The sequence below is a fragment of the Ictalurus furcatus genome, chromosome 19, assembly GCF_023375685.1.
Source record: "Ictalurus furcatus strain D&B chromosome 19, Billie_1.0, whole genome shotgun sequence".
Taxonomy (NCBI): Eukaryota; Metazoa; Chordata; class Actinopteri; order Siluriformes; family Ictaluridae; genus Ictalurus; species Ictalurus furcatus.
In genome coordinates this window covers 5,853,149-5,880,905 of record NC_071273.1, presented here as the reverse complement: position 1 = coordinate 5,880,905, position 27,757 = coordinate 5,853,149, and the positions used below count along the sequence as shown (strand labels likewise).

At 39.3% G+C, this 27,757-nt stretch overlaps 2 protein-coding genes across 3 annotated transcripts in view; both read left to right on the top strand.

Moving 5' to 3' along the window:
- LOC128623091 (leucine-rich repeat-containing G-protein coupled receptor 5-like) overlaps positions 1–12,761 on the top strand; it is a 31,291-nt gene extending 18,530 nt beyond the window's left edge. The window contains exons 9-18 of one of the 2 annotated variants that reach the window (XM_053649978.1): positions 1,382–1,453; positions 1,580–1,648; positions 3,340–3,411; positions 3,597–3,662; positions 3,761–3,832; positions 4,383–4,454; positions 5,594–5,719; positions 6,762–6,892; positions 9,298–9,381; positions 9,463–12,761. In XM_053649978.1, coding sequence (XP_053505953.1) covers positions 1,382–1,453; positions 1,580–1,648; positions 3,340–3,411; positions 3,597–3,662; positions 3,761–3,832; positions 4,383–4,454; positions 5,594–5,719; positions 6,762–6,892; positions 9,298–9,381; positions 9,463–10,529 — 1,831 coding nt within the window. In that variant the 3' untranslated portion in view covers positions 10,530–12,761. Of the gene's footprint in view, positions 1–1,381; positions 1,454–1,579; positions 1,649–3,339; positions 3,412–3,596; positions 3,663–3,760; positions 3,833–4,382; positions 4,455–5,593; positions 5,720–6,761; positions 6,893–9,297 lie in introns of both variants that reach the window. The other variant, XM_053649977.1, reaches the window with a different exon arrangement.
- A 4,270-nt stretch (positions 12,762–17,031) lies between these two features.
- tmem19 (transmembrane protein 19) lies at positions 17,032–26,640 on the top strand. The gene is made up of 7 exons (XM_053649979.1): positions 17,032–17,252; positions 20,604–20,764; positions 20,899–21,012; positions 23,064–23,201; positions 23,766–24,020; positions 25,927–26,136; positions 26,264–26,640. The coding sequence occupies exons 2-7, from the start codon at positions 20,677–20,679 to the stop codon at positions 26,425–26,427; spliced, it is 969 nt and encodes a 322-aa protein (XP_053505954.1). The 5' UTR covers positions 17,032–17,252; positions 20,604–20,676; the 3' UTR covers positions 26,428–26,640.
- Positions 26,641–27,757: the final 1,117 nt, after the last annotated feature.

Genomic DNA, 27,757 nt, shown 5'->3' with positions numbered 1-27,757 from the left:
GTTTGCGGGCTTTCTTGTGCATCATCTTTAGAAGAGGCTTCCTTCTGGGACGACAGCCATGCAGACCAATTTGATGCAGTGTGCGGCGTATGGTCTGAGCACTGACAGGCTGACCCCCCACCCCTTCAACCTCTGCAGTAATGCTGGCAGCACTCATACGTCTATTTCCCAAAGACAACCTCTGGATATGACGCTGAGCACGTGCACTCAACTTCTTTGGTCGACCATGGCGAGGCCTGTTCTGAGTGGAACCTGTCATGTTAAACCGCTGTATGGTCTTGGCCACTGTGCTGCAGCTCAGTGTCAGGGTCTTGGCAATCTTCTTATATTCTAGGCCATCTTTATGTAGAGCAACAATTCTTTTTTTCAGATCCTCAGAGAGTTCTTTGCCATGAGGTGCCATGTTGAACTTCCAGTGACCAGTATGAGGGAGTGTGAGAGCGATGACACCAAATTTAACACACCTGCTCCCCATTCACACCTGAGACCTTGTAACGCTAACAAGTCACATGACACCGGGGAGGGAAAATGGCTAATTGGGCCCAATTTGGACATTTTCCCTTAGGGGTGTACTCACTTTTGTTGCCAGCGGTTTAGACATTAATGGCTGTGTGTTGAGTTATTTTGAGGGGACAGCAAATTTACACTGTTACACAAGCTGTACACTCACTACTTTACATTGTAGCAAAGTGTCATTTCTTCAGTGTTGTCACATGAAAAGATATAATCAAATATTTACAAAAATGTACTCACTTTTGTGAGATATTGTAATAAGCTCTGAGATGTGTGGATGATTTGTAACTTTGTAAACTTTTGGCAGCAGAATCTCTGTGCTAAGCTAATGGTCCTGCTTGTTAACTGAGATAATATTATCCATGAATATAATCTTGGGTATTATGTTTTGATAGATCAGTGAGAATATTATGATGTAAATCAAAACTTGTGTACCTGTGACAAATATGGGTTATTATTATTATTATTTTTTTAATTAGATATTTTTAGGGTATTTTAAAAAACATTTAAAAATACATGCATGGGATACATGCGTTCGGATACACACAAAAGGTATTTAAAGCCTTGCATGCACAGATGTTTTACGTATATCTCAAGGGGCTACTTTTACAATCGTGTAACATTTCTGGAAACTTTATAAGTGCTGTTATTTTCTGATAATATAAAGAACTTACATAATTCTGGCATTAATTGCCATCCAAATTTTTCTATCATTCATTAAACTATACAGTATACACCAAATGCTTGTTTCTGGTTTCTTCACTATTTAGATTGAGAGTTTATTTGTTTCTTCTCCTTTTTTTAATTGCTTTTGAAAGAAGAATCAAGGCACAGTTTATTAATATTTTAGTTTTTTTCTTTCTGGCAGATTCTTCTATGACAACCCCATACAATTTGTTGGTCAGTCTGCTTTCCAGCACTTGCCAGAGCTCAGAACACTGTGAGCCAAGCTACAATTTGGATCAATGAACCATCACATTTTATTGTCTTCATGATTAAATTACAGCACCAACTTCAACCGCAATGAGAGTGTTACATACATTTTTTTTTTTCCTGTTGTGTTTAGGTCTTTAAATGGAGCAGCAGATATCACACAGTTCCCAGATCTCACAGGCACACATAGTCTGGAGAGGCTGTGAGTTCCCGCTGTCCTCTGAAACCTTGTCCTCAAATACACTGTTTACTCTAGTACCTTTTTTGCATTACCACAAAATACTGGAATTACTGGAAATATATACACTGGAAAATACTGGAATTACTGGAGCACTGGAAATATATAATAATATTCAGTTATTATGCACAATGTGTCCAGTTGAGTTATTTACCAATACTGACACAAACATATTTTTTTTCAACTTGCATGCATATGTATTGCTACATACAATTCAAATTACACATCATTAGTTGGAAGCATTACTCTGGTTGTTTAAACTGTATATATTTTGCATGGTCTTCCAGTGTCTTTGTGGACTAAACCAAAATATGCCGGTAGATGGATTGGCTACTCTAAATTGCCCACTTCTGCCTCACGTCTAGTATTCCTGGGATAGGCTCTGGATTCACCGCAACCCTGACCAGGATAACGTGGTTACTGAAGATGAAGCAACATATATAGAGGGTTTGGAATGTATTGAGATTGCTTGTTTTTGGTGTTAAAGTTTTAACTTAAAATGGATTAAAATTGAGCTCCCGAGTGGCGCAACGGAACAGCGGTTGTCCTATCATCTAGAGACCGTGAGCTTGAATTCGACTATACAATCATGAGCATCTGTAAACTCGTGCATTTTGTGAACTCATTCATGAGGGCAGATTGTGCTTTCTTCAGAGATATTTGAATGCTTCAGAAGTCCTCCGCAGAGATAGGAAAATCTGCTGGAAGGATACCCATTTCATAAATACTGTATCAATCGAGCCTTTATGGCTGAATTGGGAGAGGCAAGTTATTTCTGAGTAAAAGACAAATGGCATGCTCTTAAAGGTCTCTGAGAGCATGAGGAAACAAGATCATGAGATTGAACTTTTTAGGTTGAACTCTAAGCACTACAGAACATCTGGTGAAAAAAAGGTGCTGCTCATCAACTGGCTAATACCAGCCCTATGGTGAAGCATGGTGGTGGCAGGATCATGCCATAGGCATGCTTCTCAGCAGGGACACAGAGACTGGTCAGAATTGGCGGAATTGCCAAATATTAAGAGGTTCTTGAAGATAACCTGGTCCAGAGTGAACACAACCTCAGACTGGGGCAAAGGTTCACCTTTCAGCATGACAATGACCCATGTCCTCGAGTGTCCTAGACAAAGCGTAGACTTAAACCCCATAAAACATCTGTTTAGACACTTGAAGATGGCAGGTCACAGACACTCCCCATCCAGTCTAATTGAGCTTGAGAGGATCTAGCAGGAAGAATGGGAGAAATTGACCAAATACAGGTGTGTGGAGCTTGAACAGATTTACCCAAGAAGGACTTGTAGCTGTAATTGCTGCCAAAATTGCTTCTGGAAAGTACTGAATAAAGGGTTATGCTTATCTAAATTAAAAAAATTTCAGATAGTCAAAATGTAACTTTAATCGATTTTTATTAAATCTATAATACAGTAAAGCGTGAAAAAACTGAAGGGGCTGAATACTTTCTGTACCAACTGTACAGTACATATATACATACCCTGTCTGATTCTCTAGCAAAACCATAAAAGCACAAATTATTTCCCTCCATTTGGCTTCCACTTTGCCTCACGACATGACTTGCACATAATAACTACACTAATCTGAAGATATTTAAATGCAGTTTACTTGGAATCAATTGCAATAGTTGTCTCTGTCTTCAGCGCTATCACGGGTGCAAGAATCACATCTCTACCAACCACAGTGTGTGAGCAGCTTCCCAACCTGCAGCTTCTGTGAGTGCTCTTACTTCTTATTTACTCTTCATAGGCCACTACACTGTACAGAATATGTCTAGTTATTTGTTAGATTTGACGAAATATCCATCGACAAGGCAAGTGATGATATAGATTTGTGGAAAAGGTGTTATTATCCTGTTTCCACGACCCAGCATTAACCCACAGATGTGTTTTCTTTCTAGAGATCTTTCATACAATCTAATCCAATCCCTGCCCAGTCTCCAAGGCTGCAAAAAGATTCAAAAGATGTGAGTTACGAATAAAACTGGACATTTTACGCCAGGCTGATATGGCGAGCAATAATATAACAATGTAACAATAACTCGTGCTTGTCTTTACTGACTAGTGATCTCCATCATAACCAGATCCATGAGCTGCGAGCAGACACGTTTCGAGGTTTGCCTTTACTCAAGTCCCTGTGAGTATGTGTTCATCCCACAAAGAGTCTAAACAGCCAGCTGCTATCTAACAAAAGATGGCAGCTCAGTCAGCAGAATGATTCTATGAGTAATGGTTATAACTGAAATGGTGTATGTTTTGTAGAGCAGTATGGGTTTTAATTCATTTTTGAGATCCTTTAATGTTCAAGCTTGACCCTTGAACAAGACCTTAGTAAGTGAAATTATTTTGGCTAAATGCAGATTTAAGAAGTTTAGAGTTGTTGCTGTGGAATGATTATGTCTTGAAGAAAGGAATACAGAATGCATGCACTATGCTCTATAATTATACTACTATATGACCTTGGGTATGGGTTATACATGAAGTGAAATGTGAGCTGAAGTGGTAACTGAAGTGTCGATAAACCCTTTGTTTTCCCTGTGTCTCATTTCTGAAGAATTATAAAAGAGAAGAAAAACTCAGAATTCAAAATGCCATGAGGCCGACAGCTCATATCTTCAGCAAGTGGAAGAATCCTACATAAACATCCATCACTGGAACTTTTTCAAATTGTCAATTTCTTGTTGTAGTGGCCTAGCCTGGAATAAGCTGTGCTCTGTGGACCCGCTCTCCTTCTCTGAATTGCCAGCTCTCACCAAACTGTGAGTTCCAGTATTTAACACACACACACACTCACACACACGCGCGCCTTTATTAATGAACCACAGCCAAGAGCTTACAGCATACTGAGTCACGAACATAATTTAAGTGCTAACATTAAGTATACAGCCAGCTCCAAAATGATTGGCATCCTCGGTGGTGAAAAAATGTCTGTGGTTCATTTGGATAATATCATAATGTCACCCTGAAAATATGAGAGAAATTTAAACCTTAACTGAAGTAAATGTGCTACTGCTTTGTGGAACCTTCATTTGCTGCTGTAACAGCATGGAGTCTTCTACAATGCTTGCTGAGATTGGAGAATACAGAGCATGGAATATCTCCAGATCCTCCAGGGTCCTAGGTCCTCTCTTATGGACGCTCCTGTTCAGAACGTCCAATCAATGGGGTTTTCGATTAGGGGGCATGTCAAAAGTTTGATTCAGTGGTCAGTGAAAGTTTTTTGTGTAGATTTGGACCATTGTCCTGCCTGAAAATCCACCCATGACCCAGTTGTAGCTTCTTGGCAGATACAGGCAGTTTTTCACTGAAAATTTCCTTGTACATCACAGGGTCCATAATGCCATGCATCCTAACAAGGTTCCCAGAACTTTTTGGAAGAAAAACACGAACATCACAGATTCTCCACCATACTTATAACTGGGGGTTAAGTTAGCTTCTTTCATGTTTGAAGTATATTTTAAGGGTATTTACAAAAGGGCATACAAATTAGTAGGAAGAAGGACTAGACTTGCTGGTGGCAGATGCATCTCCATCCACACTGTTGGCATCGAGTTCTACTTGTTTTGTCTCATATAACCATCGAACCCAGTTCAGGCAAAGTTCCTCAAATCTCCAATGTGATCCGTCAAAAAGTTTTTGCCTCAATGTGTGTTGGATGGTGCAAAAAACAGCTGCATCCTCTTTCAAATTGGTTCATTAGAGTTTTGGTAGTTTTAATATAATATATATATTATATATATATATATATATATATATATATATATATATATATAATGTTTTTGTTTTTTTTTACCAAAAATGCCAATAATTCTGAAACCAACTGTATAGACACATACCTAAATATAGTGCTATTCACCAATATAAAATGATGTATTTGGATAACTTGACTTCTTTACAGTGACCTGACTTCCAATCACCTCTCATCTTTACCTGTGGTTGAGATGAATGTACTGACTCACCTGAAACTGGCTGGTAATGTAGACCTCCAAGAGCTAATTCCAGTGGAGGAATTCCCCAGACTAAGGTAGACAAAAAACAAACAAACAAACAAACAAACAAACAAACAAACAAACAAAAACATCAAATGAATATGCATAGGCTTTTGTCTTGTATTTCAGGTTCCGTGTTGTCTTTGTTAGATGTGTATATGTATATACAATGCCTTGCATTAGTAGTCACCCCTTCTGAACTTTTCCACGTTGTGTAGTGTTACAACCCGGAACTAAAATGAACGCAACCGGGATTTTATATCATGAATCTACACAAAATAGCCCATAATATTAAAGGGGGAGATAAGTTTAGATTGTTTAGATTGCTGAAGTTATTTACAAATTTAAAAAAAAAAAACCAAAATAATTGTAATTGCATTCAGTATTCGCCCCCCTTGCTGTGAAACACCTAAATTGGTTTTGGAAGGCCTTACCTACACAAACAGTATCATGGAAATTGTTGTTCACCAATGGGGAAGGAACTGGTAGTTGAGAAGACTACTCCAAGTTGACGAGTTGAAATTAAAAGTCGAGGGGGTGTTTTCAGTGGTTTTTATCAGTTGTAGATGCGGAATTACACATGGCAACTTCGCCTTGAACGCAGCACTAATCTTAGTGTCACAATAAACGAACGGTTTTCCTCTTCAAGTGTTCGATATAGTGTCTAAATCTAAATGTGAAAATCCCGTTTAAGTTCCAGGTTGTAACCCTACAAAAACAGGAATGTTTGAAAGGGGTGAATACTTATGCAAGGCACTGTACAGTATGTAACATAAATTACGAATGTTATTCGTTTTTGCACATTTGGACGGAATATTTTCGAAGTTTTATTAAGAAGGAAAGGATTTTTTTTTTCTTCTACAAAGTGATTAGCATTTCTACTTTGACATCCTATGTTGTAAAATTTCTACTGAAACTTCTACAGCTTGAAAGTCCAGTGCTACTGTTATTCTGACAGATTTCCGTTTAACCCACACAGACACACAGAACTAATCTAGCTTGGACTTGGATGATTAAACCAATTGTAAATATTGCAGAGTATTTACATATTTAAAAGGCTTGCCATCACATTTATAGGGTCATGGAGATGCCGTATGCATTTCAGTGCTGTGCCTTTCTGACCTGTGAGAAACATGCCATCGGTTGGGAAAAAGAGAAGAACATCAGCGATGACGTGGGAAGGAAAGACGGTGCTGCCTCCAACCCAGGTGTCTATACTTTGGATAATCTCTTTTACCTCATTCCATAAAGCCACTAGTATAATTATCATTTATGGTAAACATTTATTTTTCTGTAACAAATTTGCTATTCATCATTTATATTACAACTAAGTGGTAGGCTGTCATAAATATAGCAGTGTTTATACTGTTTATAATGTTTACAATGTTTGCTTCTGCTGTGGGTTTCCGGTGCCTTCCATGTTCCCAGACTTCCCTTCAGTAGAACTGCCAGGCCTGACCTGTTCGCTCGCATTTCGGCTGGTAGATAGCGTTGTGACTAGTGTGTGTTGTGATAATTGCATATCAATTATGGAGCAGTGGTGGCTTGGCGGTTAAGGCTCTGGCTTACTTATTCGGAAGGTTAGGAGTTCAGGCCCCAGCATTGCCAAACTGCCACTGTTTGGCCCTTAACCTTCTCTTCTCCACGGGCGCTGTATCATGGCTGACCCTGCGCTCTGACGCCAACTTCCTAACATGGTGGGGTATGCAAAGAAAAGAATTTCACTGTGCTGTAACATGACCAATAAAGACTCATTATCATTTCATTATCATTATCATATAGGAGGAAGGTGAAAATCTGAAACAACACACAAATCTTGTATATTACTGTAAATAAAATTATATGGAGAACCCTTTCTTTGTAATATTTGTCTTAAAGTTAAGGAGTTAGGGAAGTTGCTGTGTTTTCTTTCTTTTGGTTTGTAACTAGCTTAGGTAGCTCGCTAAAGTTTAGTTAGATGGTTTTTGTTTATTATTCTCGTTCCTCCTTTCTAACATGTTACATTGTCCTTTTTACGTTATGTAAATAAACCCAATTAATGTGGTAAACGCTGTTGTCTGTGGAGTTCTGGGAACCAGGATGGCATGGGTACTCCCGTCTCTCTATGTTAAGACCGGGCCATAACATGCTAAAGGCTGTTTTGTACACGTGCTTCACTATCATGACACGCAAATATAATTCACGCTACGACTCTACTACTTCAGTTGCAGGTTATGATTGTTATGTGCAGGCGGATTAATAGTTTAGTTTGGTGAGATTATACTGTGAAATGTTTTTATACTGTGAGATCTTTTAAGGCATTTAAACAGCATCTTTAATGTAGCGCGCAGAGCAGTATCAGCAAGCGTGGTTATTAAAAATGAGTGCGATGTGCCGTGAATTGCGTGCACACGAAAGTATTTGCAAGCGTGGAGCAGTGAATCGAGTGTGCAGTGCACTTCGGTTCTGTGAGCAGTGAGACATGTGCGCCTGCTTTCCCCTTCACTAATCACCGTCTGCAAGTAAAATTCTCCAAACTGGAGGAGACGAATTGGGTTAATGTCTTTGTTATCAAACACAAAAGTTAGTTTATTATTCATTATTGCATTGTTGGGTAAAGGTAACTAAACTAAACTTTACCATTAAAGAAGATCTATTGGTGGATGTAGTGAAATGGCTAATGGTTTATTATATTTAGTGCTCCAAAAATGATTCATATTATTAAATATTAATGTTATGTAAATATTTCAAGTTGAAACCATCACAATCCTTTTTCCAAATGCAAAATATCCCACAACAATTCCTGTAATTCCAAGCGTATTTGTATTTACTCTCTCATTTGAAAGATGTCTGGATTAATAGCACCTTTGTGGCTAACTGACGTTCCTCTGTACATTCAGTATATACTGAGAAGTTATCTACGGGGGGTATTTACATTCGCTAACTGACTTTTCACAGGGAAACGGAAGAGAAAAACAGTCCCCTCCGAAACTATTGGAACGGCAAGGCCAATTCATTTGTTTGTGCTATACACCAAAGACATTTAGGTTTGAGATCTAAAGATGGATATGAGAAAAGAGTTTAGGATTTCAGCTTTTATTATTTCCTGGTATTCACATCTAGATGCGTTAAACAACACAAAACATCGAACCTTTTGTATCAGACCACCCGATTTTTAGGCGAGCTGAAATTCTAAACTCTCTTCTCATATTCATCTTTTGATCTCAAACCCAAATGTCCAGTCTACAGCAAAGACAAATGAATTGTCCTTGCCGTTCCAATAATTTCAGACGGGGATGTAGGCGCATAAATAAAAAAATTAAATAAAAATAAAAAGTAGCCTACTGGTTCATGTTAGCTACATAACAAAACATATAAGTTGATTCTACGTGTTGGGTTTATTGTGATCACTTCCATCTCTGCCATTTTGGGAGTTTTACATTGAATGAGATATCAAGCAAGCATACATGCTCGCAGAATTGAAGTTTTATAGTTAATTTGCAATAGAATTCTTTATTATTTATCATACTCATATTGATGAATAAATCAGGTCACTGACACAACAATGTTTTTTTTAAGTAAGAAAGTAAAGGCTGATTGGATGACATTATTTTTTTCTTTCTTTCGCTAAAAGGAGAACATGAATTTGAGGATCTTTTCCCAGACCCTGAAGATGACACTGTGTCACACCACTCAGTCCAGTGCTCCCCACCACCAGGTAATAGAACAACACCTCATCACAATTGCTTTTCTTACTTCCGTTTCCATCTAAATGTTTTGTTTGTTTCTTTTTATCCAGGCCCGTTCCAGCCGTGTCTTTATCTTTTTGAGAGCTGGCTCGTCCGCTGCGGAGTTTGGATCATTGCCGTCATGTCCCTGGTTGGTAACGCTATGGTCATGGTGTCCATCTTTCTTTCGCCAACGTTTTTGTCTCCCGTAAAGCTGCTGGTGGGCTTGCTGGCGCTGGTCAACAGCTTGACAGGACTATGCAGTGGAGTTATGGCTCTTGTAGACGCCCTCACCTTTGGTAGCTTTGCTACGTATGGCGCTAACTGGGAAAGCAGTACAAGCTGTAAGCTCACCGGCTTCGTGTCGGTTTTTGCGTCAGAAACAAGCGTTTTCCTCTTGACCGTGGCTGCTGTGGAAAGAAGCTTTTCTGTGCATAACGGCAAAGCAGCATTGGATTGTAGCGCATCAAAAGCCATGGTTAAGCTAGCAGTGCCACTTTGCTTCATCTTGGGATTGGCTGTAACATCAGTACCTCTCCTACACATTGGTGAGTACGGCATATCATCGCTCTGCCTTCCTCTTCCTCTCGGAGAACATGCTGGCTTAGGCTTGATGGTGGTTCAAGTGCTGGTCAACTCTCTGTGCTACCTCGTCATGACCGTCACCTACACGTGTCTGTACTGCAGCTTAGAGAAAGGGGAACATGACAAGCTCTGGGACTGCTCCATGATCCGTCATGTGGCCTGGCTTCTTTTCGCGAACTGTGTCCTCTACTTCCCTGTAGCATTCCTGTCATTTTCTGGCTTGCTGAAAATCTCCGCCGTAGGCCCGGACGTGGTCAAATCAGTGCTTCTGGTGGTTGTACCCTTACCTGCATGCCTTAACCCCTTGCTTTATGTGCTCTTCAACCCCCATTTTAAAGAGGACCTGGGACTCCTGGTCAGACACACTCGGGTGACGCTGCTGAGAAACCAGCACCTGAGCCTGGCCTCACTCGACTCAGACGATGCCGAAAAGCAGTCCTGTGACTCCACGCAAGCTTTGGTCTCTTTCACCAGTTTAAACAAACAACCAACATGTTTGGCACAGAATAGCAAGCCCCATCATCTCGCCATGCACTGTGTGTGTACGTCTTAAAGTTTTCGACTTTCTTTAATTAATGATTTTCCACACAGCCCAGTGCATAAAAGAAACCCAGTCGACGTGACATGGGTTAGTGTGAAAGCATAAGCGTGTGCATTATTTCAACGGCACATAGACAAGCCTTCAGTAAGACTGCGTGTGTGTTGGTTGAGTGTACATGAGGAGAATACTGATGTCTTATGCTTTGTCCAGACTTGGTGGCAGGGTCTTAACCTGCATTTAACTCTCAAATGGTACTTTTAGCTGCCAAGTGTCCTGCATACAAAGGAGAAGCCTAACAGCTGTAATATTGTTGCTCAAGATATTTGTTTTACTTTTTTTGTGGGTTGCATTTCCATATTTCATGGACAAATTTGTCTGTAAATTCTCAGAAGTTTTTTTTTTTTTATGTCTCTCTCCCTGTATGCACAATACATTGTAAATGGGTCTTTCTATCTCAAGTGTTCCAATGCAGGTTGCTCGATTGTTTTTAATTTTCCTCATTGTTTTTTTGAGTGATTACCTCTATGTATTGGCATCACCATTCATTTTTAATTTCTTTTTTACTTGGTTTAACTACGTCAGCAATTTTTGTCATGGCACACAACAAATTTTGGTTGTACAGCTGTTTACGGAAACCACTGTGCTAGGCAAGCACAGTGTGCATGCAGAACATTTCAGGTTTAAGACGTCTCTTATTATTATTATTTTTTTATGGGAGCGAGAAAGTGCAATTTTTAAAAAAATTCCCCTCACTTTCGGGTTGAATATTTCTGATGGGGGACCAGATACGAGCATGAAATTCTCACAGAAATAAGTACTCCATAGTAGCATTGTACTGTAATAATTATGAGTTTGAGGTTCAAGGTAAACTCTGCAGGACAGTGGACCTTGAGGGCGAGATTTGTAAAACCAGCCTGATCTATCATGTTGGTACAGGTGTGCAGTTGGCATGCGTGAATAGTAGTGTGATAATGTAGTTAAACCAAGTTAAAAAAAAAAAACAAAAAAAAACAACTGGTGGTTTTGCAATGCCAATACATCTAGGTAATCACTCAAATTTATTTTGGAAAAATTAAAAACAGCTAAGCAAACAACTTTGGAATTATTGGACCACTTGAGATGGAATGACTGAAATAAATGGAAATGTTTTGGCAAAACTTTATAAGACAGTTACGTTACATAACATTATACGATTTTAGTGATATTGAAGATGCCATCTCAATGTGTGATATTTAATGTTTTATTTTTTGACCTATGCAATGGTTAAAGTATTAAACATTTAACTAAATGTGACGATAATGCTTCACTCTTGATAGACAAGGCAGTTCGAATATAACATTCAGCCAGCTACTTACACTTGTAAGGGTGTATAGAGTACACAGTGTTGTGTAGATCTTCATTTGCATGGTAATGTTACATTCTTACTGTTGAATGTGTAATTGCATGAAACATTTCAGATAATCGATGAAGTTTTAAGTAACTTTTAATTGTTATAACACTTGTTATAGTGCATTCGATCTTTACTAGCACTTGTTTAGTACTTGACATCCCCATTCATAATTAGTTTAATGCATTCATAACACATCGTCCTGCTTTATATGTATAAATGTAACATTAAATGTAGAAATATTCATAGCAAGGCTTCAATATGAACCAATTTGCTAGTTTATAAAGGCATTGGATCCATAGATTGCTACATGGATATCTGTGTTATATTATATATTGTATTGTTAAAACATCATTTTAATTTCGACATGTTCAGCATTTCTAGTTATGACAAAGTAGTACATAACGCAACATGATTTGATGTCATTATGTAGTTAAAGTATCACTCTTTAACATTTAACATGACCAATCAGTGAAATGCTTCCAGGTTGCAACTAGTAAATATAAAATATAACATAAAAGGAACAACTAGGAAACAGAAAAGAAACCACTGAATGAACATTACAGTAGGTGTTTAAGCTGATCCAAATATATTCACATTCACACATATTTTCTAATATACGGAGCAGAACCTTTGTATGAATCAATTGCGAAAGATAAATGAAAAAAAAATGTAGAGCTAGGAATGATGTGATAATGATGTGTTGCGTAAAGAAAGAGCTGTGGATTTGAGTTATATTAGCAGCTATTCTTCACCACTGAAGTGTACATTCTCATGTCTGTATATAGAATGTCTTTTTTATACCTTGGATATATCATGTGATTTGTATTAAAGACATTTTAAAAGAAATAAATAAATGATGGCTTTGGTGTGCACATGAAAAAGTGAAAAAGTGTTCAAGGTGCAAGAAGAAAATAGATAGAAAGAAGATATTAGGAACTCCCAAAATGTTGTAATAATGTTTGCAGCTCAACTGAAAGAAACATTTTAATCTAGAATGCAGGGTGAAGAAACTACTACAATGTGGTGAACAAATGTAGCTTACAGGACACAGAGTTAAGGGAAACATTGTCTATACAGAAATACAATAGGAAGTAAACCAATAGTGCTTACTGTAAGAGGAAGCAACTGTGGGTGATGATTAAAAACCTGCTTCATACCTGATTCATTTATTTATATTTATCTTCAATAAGTATTTTATCCTGATCAGGGTTATGGTGGATCTGGACCCTATCCTGGGAATCCTAAGAGCGAGGTGGGGATACACCCTTGATGGGACATCAGAACACTCACATACAATGGTTCAAGCAGCCAGGAAAGATATATATCTTTATATATATATATATATATATATATATATATATATATATATATATATATATATATATATACATACAGTATCTCACAAAAATGAGTACACCCCTCACATTTTGTAAATATTTGATTATACCTTTTCATGTGACAACACTGAAGAAATGACACTTTGCTACAATGTAAAGTAGTGAGTGTACAGCTTGTGTAACAGTGTAAATTTGCTGTCCCCTCAAAATAACTCAACACACAGCCATTAATGTCTAAACCGCTGGCAACAAAAGTGAGTACACCCCTAAGTGAAAATGTCCAAATTGGGCCCAATTAGCCATTTTCCCTCCCTGGTGTCATGTGACTTGTTAGTGTTACAAGGTCTCAGGGGTGAATGGGGAGCAGGTGTGTTAAATTTGGTGTCATCGCTCTCACACTCCCTCATACTGGTCACTGGAAGTTCAACATGGCACCTCATGGCAAAGAACTCTCTGAGGATCTGAAAAAAAGAATTGTTGCTCTACATAAAGATGGCCTAGAATATAAGAAGATTGCCAAGACCCTGACACTGAGCTGCAGCACGGTGGCCAAGACCATACAGCGGTTTAACAGGACAGGTTCCAAACGACCCCAAACACACCTCCAGGATGACCACTGCCTTGCTAAAGAAGCTGAGGGTGAAGGTGATGGACTAAACCCTATTGAGCATCTGTGGGGCATCCTCAAACGGAAGGTGGAGGAGCACAAGGTCTCTAACATCCACCAGCTCCGTGATGTCGTCATGGAGGAGTGGAAGAGGACTCCAATGGCAACCTGTGAAGCTCTGGTGAACTCCATGCCCAAGAGGGTTAAGGCAGTGCTGGAAAATAATGGTGGCCACACAAAATATTGACACTTTGGGCCCAATTTGGACATTTTCACCAAGGGGTGTACTCACTTTTGTTGCCAGTGGTTTAGACATTAATGGCTGTGTGTTGAGTTATTTTGAGGGGACAGCAAATTTACACTGTTACACAAGCTGTACACTCACTACTTTACATTGTAGCAAAGTGTCATTTCTTCAGTGTTGTCACATGAAAATATATAATCAAATATTTACAAAAATGTGAGGGGTGTACTCACTTTGTGAGATATTGTATATAGATAGATAGATAGGTAGATAGATAGATAGATAGAAAGAAATAAAGACTTTATTCATCCCAGAGCGAAATTCACCTGCTACAGCAGCACAAACAGTTAGAAGTATACTAAGAGTGATTTAACATTATAAGCAAAATAAGAATAAATATACATGTGTGGAAAAAGGGGAAAAAACAATAACAACAAAAAGAACAAAAAGAAGAAGAATACAGTGTCAGAGTGTGATGTGGTAGTGCAGTAGGATGTCAACAGTGTAGATACAGCAGCAGATTTGAGTGGAATTAAAGTGGAAGTGCAGTGCAAACATTGTCAACAGTGTAAACATTGTAAACCATGTGAAAAACACTGAAGTAAAGTAGCGGTGCATATACATATGGATATGGATAATGGATGGTGGTAGTTTGACTATCGTCCAATCCTTTATCCTTATCCTTTGATTGGCTCAGTGCAAAGAGTGTCCCAGTACAGTGATGAGTTGTTGTACAGTGTTATCTCAATTGGTACAAACTACCTCCTGTACCATTCCTTTCTACAGCGGAGCTGAATGAGTCTCCTACTAAAGGAGCTCCGCTGTTTAACTAGTAGGTCATGGAGGGGATGCTGTTCATTGTGCAGAATGGCTGAGTTTGTTGCGTGTCCTCTTTTCTACCAAAACCTCAAAACTGTCCAGAGAACAGCCAAATTCCGAGCCAGCCTTCTTGATCATTGTTTTAATTTTTTTTTTTGCATCTCCAGCTCTAATGCAGCCTCTCCAGCATACTACTGCAAAGAAAACTGCACTGCCTACCACAGACTGGTAGAAGATCTCTAACATCTTGCTGCAAACATTAAAGGACCTGAGTTTCCACAGAAAAACAAGATTCTGCTCATCGCTTTCTTGTACACAGCTTCTGAGTTGACCTCCTAGTCCAGTTGTTGAAATTCAGACCCAGGTATCTGTAGGTGTCAACCAGCTCAACTTCCTGAACCTTAATGGTAATGGGGCTGGTTGTGGTCCTCTTCCTACTGTAGCCCAACACCATCTCCTTGGTCCTGGCCTCACTGAGGAGCAGAACATTTCTGAAGATGGCAGAGATCTGACCAATACTGAAAGTCTGCGGTGTACATGGTGAGGAGAATGTGAGAGAGAACAGTTCCCTGTGGTGTTTATATAAACACTATTTACAACTGTGGTGAGCAGAAAAGCATCTTGGCTGCACAAAACATCGAACCTTCAGGTGCAACAGCAGAAAACCACATCAGGTTCCCCTCCTGTCAGCCAAAAACAGGAATTTGAGGCTATCATGGGTACAGACCCAGTCAAACTGGACAGTTGAAGATTAAAAGAAGCAAAAATCAACTGGTGTTTTTCCAGTCTTGACACATTCAGTGTTGCAATTTCATGACCCAATGCACCACCCCTGTGAAACAAATTGTGAAATAACAAAATAAATTCTATTCCACCAGTGCAGATTTATTTTCTGAACACAATCCATCTATTTAAATAATAGACTCATTATTCAAATATGTTCAATAATACTTTAGCTACAGTATTTATTGGAACCAAAGAGCTTTTTATATAGCAAAGAGCTTTTTATATTTGTTTTGGAGTAGACTCAATTAAACCCATTCAATTCGAATGAGACAACACATTAATCAGGCTAATAATTAAGAACTTGATTATCAGTATCTTTGATAATAATAGGTTTCCACCACAGTAACAGTAAACAAACAAACACACAAATAAATAAATAAACTCAGACACCCTGGCTATGCTTCACAACCCCCTTCAGTTCCCGGGTCCCAATTTGAGTAACCCTGTTTTACAATATGATAAACCAGAGAAAGAAAGAAATGTTGTTTTGATAGACAGACAGACAGACAGATAGACAGACAGACAGATAGATAGATAGATAGATAGACAGACAGATAGACAGACAGATAGTTAGATAGAGAGATTGATAGACAGACAGACAGACAGATATATATATATATATAGATAGATAGATAGATAGACAGACAGATAGATAGAGAGATAGATACATAGACAGACAGACAGACAGACAGACAGATATATATAGATAGATAGATAGATAGAGAGACTGATAGACATATATATATATATATATATATATATATATATATATAGATAGATAGATAGATAGATAGATAGGTAGATAGATAGATAGATAGACAGACAGACAGACAGATAGATAGACAGACAGACAGATAGATAGATAGATAGATAGATAGATAGACAGAAAAAAGCGTATTTTTGAAACATTATGATGAAATGTTCCAAGCTGTACCCTAATTACTGTTATTGTTCACTCAGTGAGATCTCATCTCTTATTTATTTGTTTGTTTGCTTGTTTGTTTTTGTTTGTGTTTATCTAAAGTATTTATTTATTGTTGTTTATCATTAGTTTTATGGTTATTTTGTAATTACTTACATGTGTAGTTTATTATATTACCCAGCTTTTTTGCACTGCTGTCTATTAATGTAATATTTAATAATAATAATTATTATTATTATTGTTGTTGTTGTTGTTATCGTCTTGTTTTCTGATATTGTATTTTGTTACTCAAATTCTGTAACTCAGAAATGTTCAGTGTAAGGAAGATAAATAAAACAGAGAGACGTTCCCGAGTAGGAGTTCCGAGTTGATGAAGCGTTTTCTTTGTTTATTTCCAGGTCCTAGGTCCGGAATTATGAGTTTATTGAGCAGCTCTCAGACATTCCGGTAGGTGGCAGTAGCGTGTTACTGTAACTTACAGGACAGCACTAGAAGAAGAACATTACACTACATGGAGAGATGTGTGCTTTCAAATCGCTGAGGGTTTCGTGTTAGACCTATTTAATGAAAGTGTCTGGCTTTTAACATGGAACCAGCAGCACACCAACACCGCGGCTTCCTCTACTGCAGGTACACTTACGGTGAACCATATTACAGCCGTCCACAATCTAAACACTTGAGCTTACTGTCGTGTTTACCATTAAACCAGAGGATATGACGATACAGTATCGAAATCGTGATTAATGACGTCACGATACACTTTCTGGGCGTGTCAATACCTCTGCTTTAGCTCTTTAATCTGTCCATCTGAAACCGGAAGTACAGCACAGCGGTTATTGTGTTGTCCAGTAGTTTGATGATGGGAGTTACAATGTAGTGGTGTGTGTGTGTGTGTGTGTGTGTGTGTGTGTGTGTGTGTGTGTGTGAGAGAGAGAGAGTGTGTGTGTGTGTGTGTGTGTGTGTGTGTGTGTGAGAGAGAGTGATAGGGTATTGTGCCCTAATAAGTAAGTAAGGAATAAAACACATCAGGGCTTGCTGTTATAGGAAAATAATCAACAGTCAGGATAACAGAATGAGTGTTTAGGTGTTTCTTTTTCACAGCAGAAAAAATAAATCCACATCACAGTGTTAAGCTGTTCATTTTTAAACATTTATCTTTTAAAAAACGACACATCATACTTTTAACCGTTTATAGTTACAGTTAATGTTGTGGAAAACCCACGAGACAAGTTAGTTCCTGTTCTCGCTATAACCCCTATAAACAGGCGTTCACTCATTATCCTAACTTTTGTTCACTGTGGAAGTTACTGAAGCAGGAAAAATCCCCACAGCTTGTCATGTTACAGAGAAACTGAAACTGAGTCTGAACTTTAGATCGTTAAAGCGTTTAAGAGGAATTCAAGAAGTGAAACATGCTTTAAACGCAAAGATTGGTCTTTCGTTGACGATTGGAAGGCATTAGGCTTTAATCAGAAGGTACAAGAGAGTGCAAATCCAAACACTGTCAGGGTTGGGTCCTTGAGCAAAACCCTGAACCCTCATTCTGGACCAACTGTAAGTCTCTTTGGTTAAACGCATCAGTGAAAAAGGGTCAAAGGAGTACTGGACTTAAGTCTGTATTTAGTGATGTCTAGCATGTATGGCCAAAAGTTTGTGCACACCTGGTCATCACACTCATATGTGCTTGGTGAACATCCCATTCCAGATTTTGTGCTCTTTCCTGTTATAATAAGCTCCACTCTTCTGGGAAGGCTTTCCTCTAGATTTTGGAGCGTGACTGTGGGGATTTGTGGTCATTCAGCTACAAGGGTATTAGTGAGATCAGGTACTGAGGAGGTCTGGGGTGCAGTCGGTGTTCAGTGGGGTTGAGGTCAGGGCTCTGTGCAGGACACTTGAGATCTTCCACTCCAACTTTGGTGAACCATGTCTTCATGGAGCTCGCTTTGTGTACAGGGACATTGTGATGCTGGAATAGGTTTGGGCGTCTTAGTTCCAGTGAAGGGAAACTGTAATGCTACAGCATAAAAAGACATGATATACAATTGTGTTCTTCCACCTTTGTGGCAACAGTTTGGGGAAGAAGCACGTATGGGTGTGATGGTCAGGTGTCCACATACTTTTGGCTGTATAGTGTATAAAGTGCTGTGAAAAAGTATTTGCTGATTTCTTCTGTTTTGTATATATCTCATACTAAATTGTTTCAGAAATTTAAACAAAATCTAAGATAAAACAAGGGCAAACTGTGTAAACACAAAATACAGTTTTGGAATGATAATTTTGTTATTTATCGAAGCAAATAAAGTTCTCCAATACAAACCGGGCCTGTGTGAAAATGTATTTGCCCCGTAGTTACGATTCCCCAAATCTATGAATCTGCATTGATAATGGGGTTCAGCTGGACTAGACACAATCAGACCTGATTACTGCAAACCCTGTTCAATCACATCAACACTTACATAGAACTTTTTCGACATGAAGTTGGTTAAAAGGTCTTACCCAGTAATGCACTATGCCAAAGTTGAAAGAAATTCCAGAAATGATGAGGGAGAAGGTGATTGAAATACATCAGTCTGGGAAGGGTTACAAAGCTATTTCAAAGGCTCTGGGACTCGAAAGAACCACAGTGAGAGCCGTTATCTCCAAATGGAAAAAAACTGCACAGTAGTGAACCTTCCAAGAAGTGGCCGACCTTCCAAAATTCCTCTAGGAGCACAGAAACTACTCATCCAGGAAGTGACAAAAGAACCGAGGATAACATCAAAGGAACTACAGGCCTCTCTTGTATCAATAAAGGTCACTGTTCATGACTCCACTATCAGAAAGACACTGGGCAAAAATGGCATCCATGGAAGAGTGGTGAGGCGAACATCACTGCTAACACAGAAGAACATTAAAGCTCATCTGAATTTTTTTCAAAACACACCTTGATGATCCTCAAACCTTTTGGGAGAACATTCTGTGGACTGATGAGTCGAAAGTGGAACTGTTTGGAAGACAGGGATCCCGTTACATCTGGCGTAAACCAAACACAGTCTTCCACAAAAAGGACCTCATACCTACAGTCAAGCATGGTGGTGGAAGTGTGATGGTGTGGGGATGCTTTACTGCTTCGGGGCCTGGGATAACTGAATAATGATAATTGAGGGAAACATGAATTCTGCTCACTACCAGAAAATCCTAAAGGAGAATGTCCGGTCTTCAGTCTGAAACTCAAGTGCAACTGAATTATGCAGCAAAACAATGATCCAAAGCTTAAGAGTAAATCCTAGTTCTAGAAGTAAGTGAAAGACTGATCTCCAGTTATCGGAGGCGTTTGGTTGCAGTTATTGCTGCTAATGGTGGCACAATCAGATTTTAAGTTTAAGGGGGCACTTAGTTTTTCACATTGGTGATAGGTGTTGGTTAACTTTTTTTTTTTTTGCTTCAATAAAAAAACAAAAACTGTATTGTATGTTTACTCAGGTTGCCTTTGTTTTATGTTGTATTTCATTTGAAGATATAAAACTATTTAGTATGAGATATACACAAAAACAGAAGAAATCAGGATCTCTAAATCTCTAAATTGTCCATAGTGTGTGAGTGTGTTATTGTTGACACCCCGTCCAGGATGTCCTCTGCCTTGTGCCCTTGTTCCTTGGGAAAGGCTCCAGGCTCCCCGTGACCCTTAGTAGGATAAGCGGGTTGGAAAATGGATGGGAGGATGGTTATCATGATACGCACAATATCTCAGCAAAGTACATTGATATTATGTCATGATATCATCCAGCCCTAATTGTGTTCTATGTTATCTCCTACATCTTGCCTTCTCAGTCTCGGAAGTTACAGTCACAGAGCTGGAGAGTTTTTGCGTCTTCTGATTCTGTTTAATTGTTCTTGGGTTAGCTTATATTTACTTAAAAACAAGCCGATAGCAGTGCGGTCCAATTGTGGGTAACTCATTGTCTGCGTTGTTAATTTCAGATATTTTGTATCATTCTCTAGCGCTTCGTAGCTGCACCTCTCAACAGGAGTAACACGTTTTGTGGATGATCAACTGCTAAAGAAGGGTGTCAAAATGATGACTGATCTCATAGTGTTGTGTTTCACGTTGGCCATCTCCTTGTCCTTCTGGATCATATCGATAGCCATCAGCACTTACGCCGGTGAGCGCATACTTTCACACACTTCTGACTTTTATGTACTCATGAGCACAGTTTAACAGTTCAGCATTCACATACTGATATTGACAGTGTGGTTCGGTTCTCTAAAGGTGTTTTTTTTGTTGTTGTTTTTGCAGGTACATTGCAGCCTGTATCTCCATGGCGATGGCTGTTCTCAGTTCTGGTCCCGCTTATTATCACGTCTCGTGCTTTGAAGAATAAGAGTCTCGATTTTGGTGGTTGTTTGGGAGGTAAGGCACTCATATAGTTAAGAGCATTTAACAGCAGGCCGTCTCGAGGCAGGTCAACTACGGAGATAGTCCAGAGCTACAGTGATGCGTTTTCATATAGTTTGGAACCACTCAGGAAATGTCACACTTTCGATGAAAACTTGTACTTTTATTCATTGCTAAATGAATAGAAAATCTAGTCAAGACATTGTCAAGGTTAGAAGTAATGATTTCTGCTTGAAATAACAATTTAGTGCTTCGGACTTTGCTTTAATCAAAGAATTACAGCCTTGCAGACCTTTTGGCATTCTAGCTGTCAGTTTGTTGAGGTAATCTGCATTAATTTTACCACATGCTTCCTGAAGCACATCCTACATGTTGGATTAGCCTGGATTATCTGCTCCCACAACAGCACAGTAGGGTTGCGCCAGCCAGTCCATTACAGACAGAACTCCAGCTGACTGCTTCTTCTGTAAATAGGTTTTGCAGAACTTTGAGCAGCACTTTGGCTCATGGTCCTGTTGTAAGATGAAATTAGCTCCAATCAAGCGTCTCCATCCACAGGGTATGGTATGGCATGGCATTGCAAAATGGAGTAATACTGCAGCCTTCCTTGTTCAAGATTCCTTTCGCCCTATACAAATTTCCCACTCCATCAGCACCAAAGCACCCCCAGACCATCACATTTCCTCCACCATGCTTCCCAGATGGTGTCAAGCTCTCCTCCTGTAACTTTTCATTAGTTCGTCTCTATGATCCATTTGCGCACTTGCTTGCCAAATTGTAATGATTTCATGCACAGCAACGTGAAACAGACTGACAAACTCCGTTTCGATTGGAACATTCCTGCCGTCTTCATGATTGTTGTCATGATCTTTGTCTCAAATCAGAAACCGTCACCGTACATTCAAGAATATTTACTAATCTGGAAAATCCAGTAGACTAGTACTCAAAACAGACCTTTCGGTAGGTTTTAGAGTTTTTCAAAATTCAAACACTGACTGTAATAGGAAAACTGTTAGTGTTAGTACTCTATAATAGAATAGTACAGTATGTAAAGTATGTGATTTGAGGCACGACACAGTGCCTCCATATGGTGCGTCCACTGTTTATGTTGGTGTTGCACCATACGCACCCATCACGCTCATTTCTGAGGTCATTCAAAAGTGACACGCCAAACGACCGCAGGTTACGCGCGGTGGCCGTCTTGCGTACACGAACGTGTAGTTAACAGCAAGTGTAAATCAGCCTTAAGGAGACTCACTTGTATGAAAACCAGTTCATAGGCACAACTCGTATAATTATTGATGAGCTGCTGCAAATTTCTATTAAGATGATGCTGTAAAGTCACTTATTTATTTGAATGCCACACAAATGATGAAAACGCAGTTGTTTCATATTAACGAGTTGAAAGTAAAGCAAATCAAAAGAATTCCATGAATTGAGACAAATAAGACTAGCTATTCAATTAGGACAAAAGAAATGACACACAGGAGCCTGTGTGTATGGTCGCCGACGCACTGCGATGAATGAGCTGCATTACTATTAGATTTGACACACACTGCTCTGTTTAGTTGTCATTTTGTCAATTTGAGCTCTCTGTGAGCTTTGCCTTTTATGGAATTTTGTTGGCATCAATAAATGCGACTCAGCAGTGCCACGAACGCGCTCTGATTCAGCGTTACTGAAACGGACTTAAAGTTGTTTATCTCTTTAAATGATTCGATATTATTATGTTTCATCCTCTGTAGTACATCGTGTATTCAGTCTGCATTCGCCTGTTGAACAGGGTACAATTACAGCATCTGTCTCGCTTCTGAGGTCATCCAGAGGAAAGTGTGAACTGTTGTTCTGCCACATCCTGTCGAGAGTTCACCATCAGCACTGTGCAGACAAAACTAAACGTTTACTCTTGAATGAAAGGGTTTATCAGAACATCAGCCTCTACTATATATAATATATATATATACACAAAGTTTCCGAGCGAAGACAGGAGATTTATTCTAAGCATGAGTGCGTTTCTGTTTAAGCCCTTGCTTTATTTTGTGATATTTTGTGATATCTGTGTGCAGCGTTGCTGGTTGGTTTTATTCTCACCTTGGCCAACATGAGCTTCCTGGCAGCTTTGTTTGCGTTCTTCATCACCTCTAGCAAACTGACACGATGGAAGGGTGCGGTCAAGAAACGCATCGACTCGGAATACAAAGAAGGTGAACATTCTGTTTATTCCTTCCAGTATGATGCCGATGTTTATTCCATGATGTTTATCACGGGAATTTTCACCTTCTTTACACACTATTAAGAAATGGTGCAGGATCTGTTGGAGATGTTGGTCCTAAGCAGTTGGTCCCAATGTCAAGGACAGCTTAAACCTAAATTTTTAGCTTAAAAACACACACGTACACAAAAATAAGATTACTGTCAGATGCACAACCATTAGATGCTTCGTGATGCCTCATTAAGCACTCAGTTCTGTTAATGAAGCTTGTTGTATAATGAAGCTTCTAAGTGCAATTCCGACAAAGGCTGAGTTTCGTGAACTCACTTGGTGTAGGAAATGTTTTGTGTTCTGCTATAAATGCCAACATTACGAATTCATCAAATTAAGGGGGAAATTAGACACCATGTAGATGGGAAGAGATGTTTGGTTTCTTCTTGCCTGTGAATTGCTGGGACCAGGCACCAGTCTTACAGTAGATTAAGTCAATAAATAGCTTAAAAGAAAAACACGACCTGATTGTAGTCACGTTTTAATATTTGAACTTGTTCTGCAGGTGGGCAGAGGAACTGGATACAGGTGTTCTGTAACGGAGGCGTGCCGACAGAACTAGCTTTGCTTTACATGATAGAAGTCGGTCCAGGTGAGATGCCTGTAGATTTCACGATGCAGTACTCCGCATCGTGGATGTGCTTGTCACTCCTGGGAGCGTTGGCCTGCAGTACGGGTGACACTTGGGCTTCAGAAGTAGGGCCTGTTCTCAGTAAGAGCCAACCCAGGCTTATTACTACATGGACGGAAGTCCCAGCAGGTGAGGAAAGAGCCCTTGCAATAATGTGTTACACATGGGAATTTCCAGTGGACAGTTTATGAGCTGCATGCTATCCTCAAATATGATTTGGGTGCTGGACATTCCTCAGCACAGTGCTATGACACTAGCGTGAAGTATAAAGTGCAGCAGTGGTTCTGGTCATAAATAGAACACTAATTAAGACGAATAATGAATCTCTAGCTGTATAACAACAAATTAAAAAAACACACTAGGCAAAGATACTACGCCTGCTGCAGTCATTCCTGTGCTACACACACTGCTGTGCTGGGAATGATCCTCCAGTTAAATATTACCTCATCACCGAAGGTACTGCGCTGGATGAGGTGTAGTTGGCTGACAAATTGTGTACAGCAATGGATGAGCTATACACTCAGTCACTCAATGTAGAGACAAGCTAATTAAGCACTCGGCAGATGCTTTTATCCAAAAACGATTTACAAATGCGATTATGAGATCCAATCATATAGTTGAGAGTTAAGAGCCTTACTCGCAGTGAAGATTTCTTGTCCATAATTAATGGCAGGAAAACAAGCATTTCCTCCATTTCACTTTTAAGCAGCGGTCACAAATACTCAGCAGGGGGGTGAATGTTTAGGTGGTTCTATAGAAATGTTTGGAGTAAACTGTAAAACAAGCATTAATAATACATCTTCCGATATAATGCTTTTATCTATGCGGTTATCTAATGTATGTAGCCAAATGTAGATGGACGCTTGACCATCACACCCATGTGTGCTTCTTCCCCAAACTGTTGCCACAAAGTTGGAAGCACAGAATTGTATATGATGTCTTTATGTTGTAACGTTACAATTTCCTTTCACTGGAACTAAGAGACTCAAACCTGTTCCAGCATCACAGTGTCCCTGTACACAAAGCGAGCTCAATGAAGACATGGTTCATGAAGGTTGGAGTGGAAGATCTCGAGTGTCCTGCACAGAGCCACTGAACACCTTTGGGATGAACTGGAAAACCGACTGCACCCCAGACCTCCTCAGTACCTGATCTCACTAATACTCTTGTAGCTGAATGATCACAAATCCCCACAGCCACGCTCCAAAATCTAGTGGAAAGCCTTCCCATAAGACTGGAGCTTATTATATCAGCAAACACATGGGGACTACATCTTGAATGAATATGTGCTTCAACAATCACATTAGGATTGAAGGTCAGATGTCCACAAACTTTTGGTCATATAGTGTGGAAAGCCTTCCCAGAAAAATAGAACGTATTCAAACAGCAAGGGAGGCGGAGGGGACTAAATCTGGAATGGAGTGTTCATCCAGCACATGTACAAACTTGGCCACATTGTGTATTTCAGTAGCGTCCCTAATAAATATGGTAAACTGATGTCAAGTATATACTTGTCTAATGTTGGCTATGTCGAACATACAGTCTTTGATATGAATGAATTCAAAACGTTCCTCATTTGACAGAAAGCGAGGACGTACCGCAAGTCCAGTCGAGAGCATGTGAGACTGACAGGGAAGTGGGTGGAGCTTCCAGGAAGTGGCAGTTAATATCAGAGCGCTCAAAACACCGGCGCAAATCATTCCACATTAATATGTAAACTAGCTTGTCTTCCATTTTATTAAGGAGAAAAAGACTGCTCTTTTGGCGTATATTTGAGTTGAGTTCTAATTCATTAATTGTGTACTGCGATGTTAAATTATGGAGCTACGCTAAATCCGTAAAGTTTGGCAGGTCTGGGAATAGAATCGAAGTAAACATTGCTGGATATCCTGGCAGTGTGATATTGTGTAGAGATGATTAAATCAGGCCAGTAGACTTCCAGTGCGTCGTAACTGTACTATTTCGTCTCAGTTGCACGTCTTTCCATTATTTCAGAATCAGAAAAGTGTGCTTTGTTTTGTAATCTCCAACACAGGTACCAATGGAGGAGTGACCATTGTTGGTCTTGTAGCAAGCTTTCTCGGTGGAGCCACTGTGGGCACGGCTTACTTCATTTCTCAGCTCCTGCTGGTTAGCGATCTGAATATGGCAGCCCCTCAGTGGCCTATCGTTGCGTACGGCGCTGTGGCGGGCTTGCTCGGCTCGTTGCTTGACTCTTTGCTGGGCGCAGTCATGCAATATTCAGGTAAATGTCATGCCGCTAAATCCCACCAGAATTACACACAAATCATCTTGTTTGAGCTACTAACTCCTATACGGTCACATCAGCCGTAGCGTTCAACGTTATTATTTGTGTTTTTCTCTCCATCAAGGCTATGACGAAAGCACTGGGAAGGTCGTCAACTTTGAGTCGCCAAAAGTGAAGTGGATATGTGGGAAACCCATTTTGGATAACAATGGAGTAAACCTTTTCTCCTCAATCCTCATAGCTCTGATCCTGCCAGGAGTTGCATGGGGCGTCTGGCCCGTGCGCTGATCCAGTGACAACTGCAGTAGGATTCGCAACAAATATGCTTGCAAGTCAGCTAGATGTCTCTAGAATGTACGTGTTTAATTTGGGATCATATGGACCTGACCTGGAGATATAATGTTTAGATTAAAATTCATCATTTGGTGTGATTTACTGTGAATATTCAGTGTTGTTACTGTTTTAGTGATTCTTATTAAAGATTTTTTTTAAAAAAAGACATGTTCTGTGCACGGGGAAGCTCTTCAGTTATAAATTTCTGTGTCGAATATAGCGCTGGGCGATACAAACAGAAATATCATATCGCGATTCTCAAAGACATTCCTACAACATGGTATACATCACAATAAATAGATCTGCTCGGAAAATAAAGCAGTGTTGAATTTACAGTTTTTACTTACAAAGTCTTTATCACATCGACCGCTTCTAGTCAGTTCATAATTATTTAAAAACAACGTAAAAAAGAAAATGAAATTAAAAGGTATCTGGGTTACTGATCGGAAGGTCAGGGGTTCAAGCCCCAGCACTGCCAAGCTGCTGCTGTTGGGCCCTTGAGCAAGGCCCTTAACCCTCTCTACTCCAGGGCCGCTGCATCATGGCCAACCCTGCGCTCTGACCCCAACTTCCTGACATGCTGGGGTATGCGAAGAAAACAATTTCACTGTGCTCTACTGTATATGTGATAAATAAAGACTCTTATTATTATTAATAATAATATTGATGATTATCAGTTTGATTATCATCATTATCATATCGCCCAGCCCTAGTAAATATTGAGTTCTAGTGATTTCCTACAGCTTACCTTTCTTTAGCTTGAACCTGAACAACTCATTCATTTTACCACATCATGACCTAAATATTATACATTTCTGTATTAGGGAAATATATTCGACAGTGTAAGATAATACTAAGCTCACACTATGTTTAACCACTAGTATGATTAGCAATCATTACGTTGTATAACAGCATGAAGGTTTTGATTATATGTCAGATAATGAGCTGGAAAATCACGTCATTGCAAAGCAACTGTAAAACGTTTATAACTGTTATCCAACAGAGGTAGGCAAACAAACGGATGACACAATCCAGGATTTTTGGGATTGCATTGCTCAGGTTCGAAATTTTACCAGCAAATGACCTGTAATAACCTTTTAAAGTTAATGTTTACAGCAGAAACGTGTATTTTCAACAGCAACAAGAGCAAAAAAAAGTCACCAAGGTTGTAGTTCTTTATTTGGCATGTGGGTTGGAAATATTTTTTCAAAGTGAAGTCAAATTTACTATGACTGTGATTTAATACGAATATAAAATAAGACAAAGAGTTTAATTCATGCTTTGC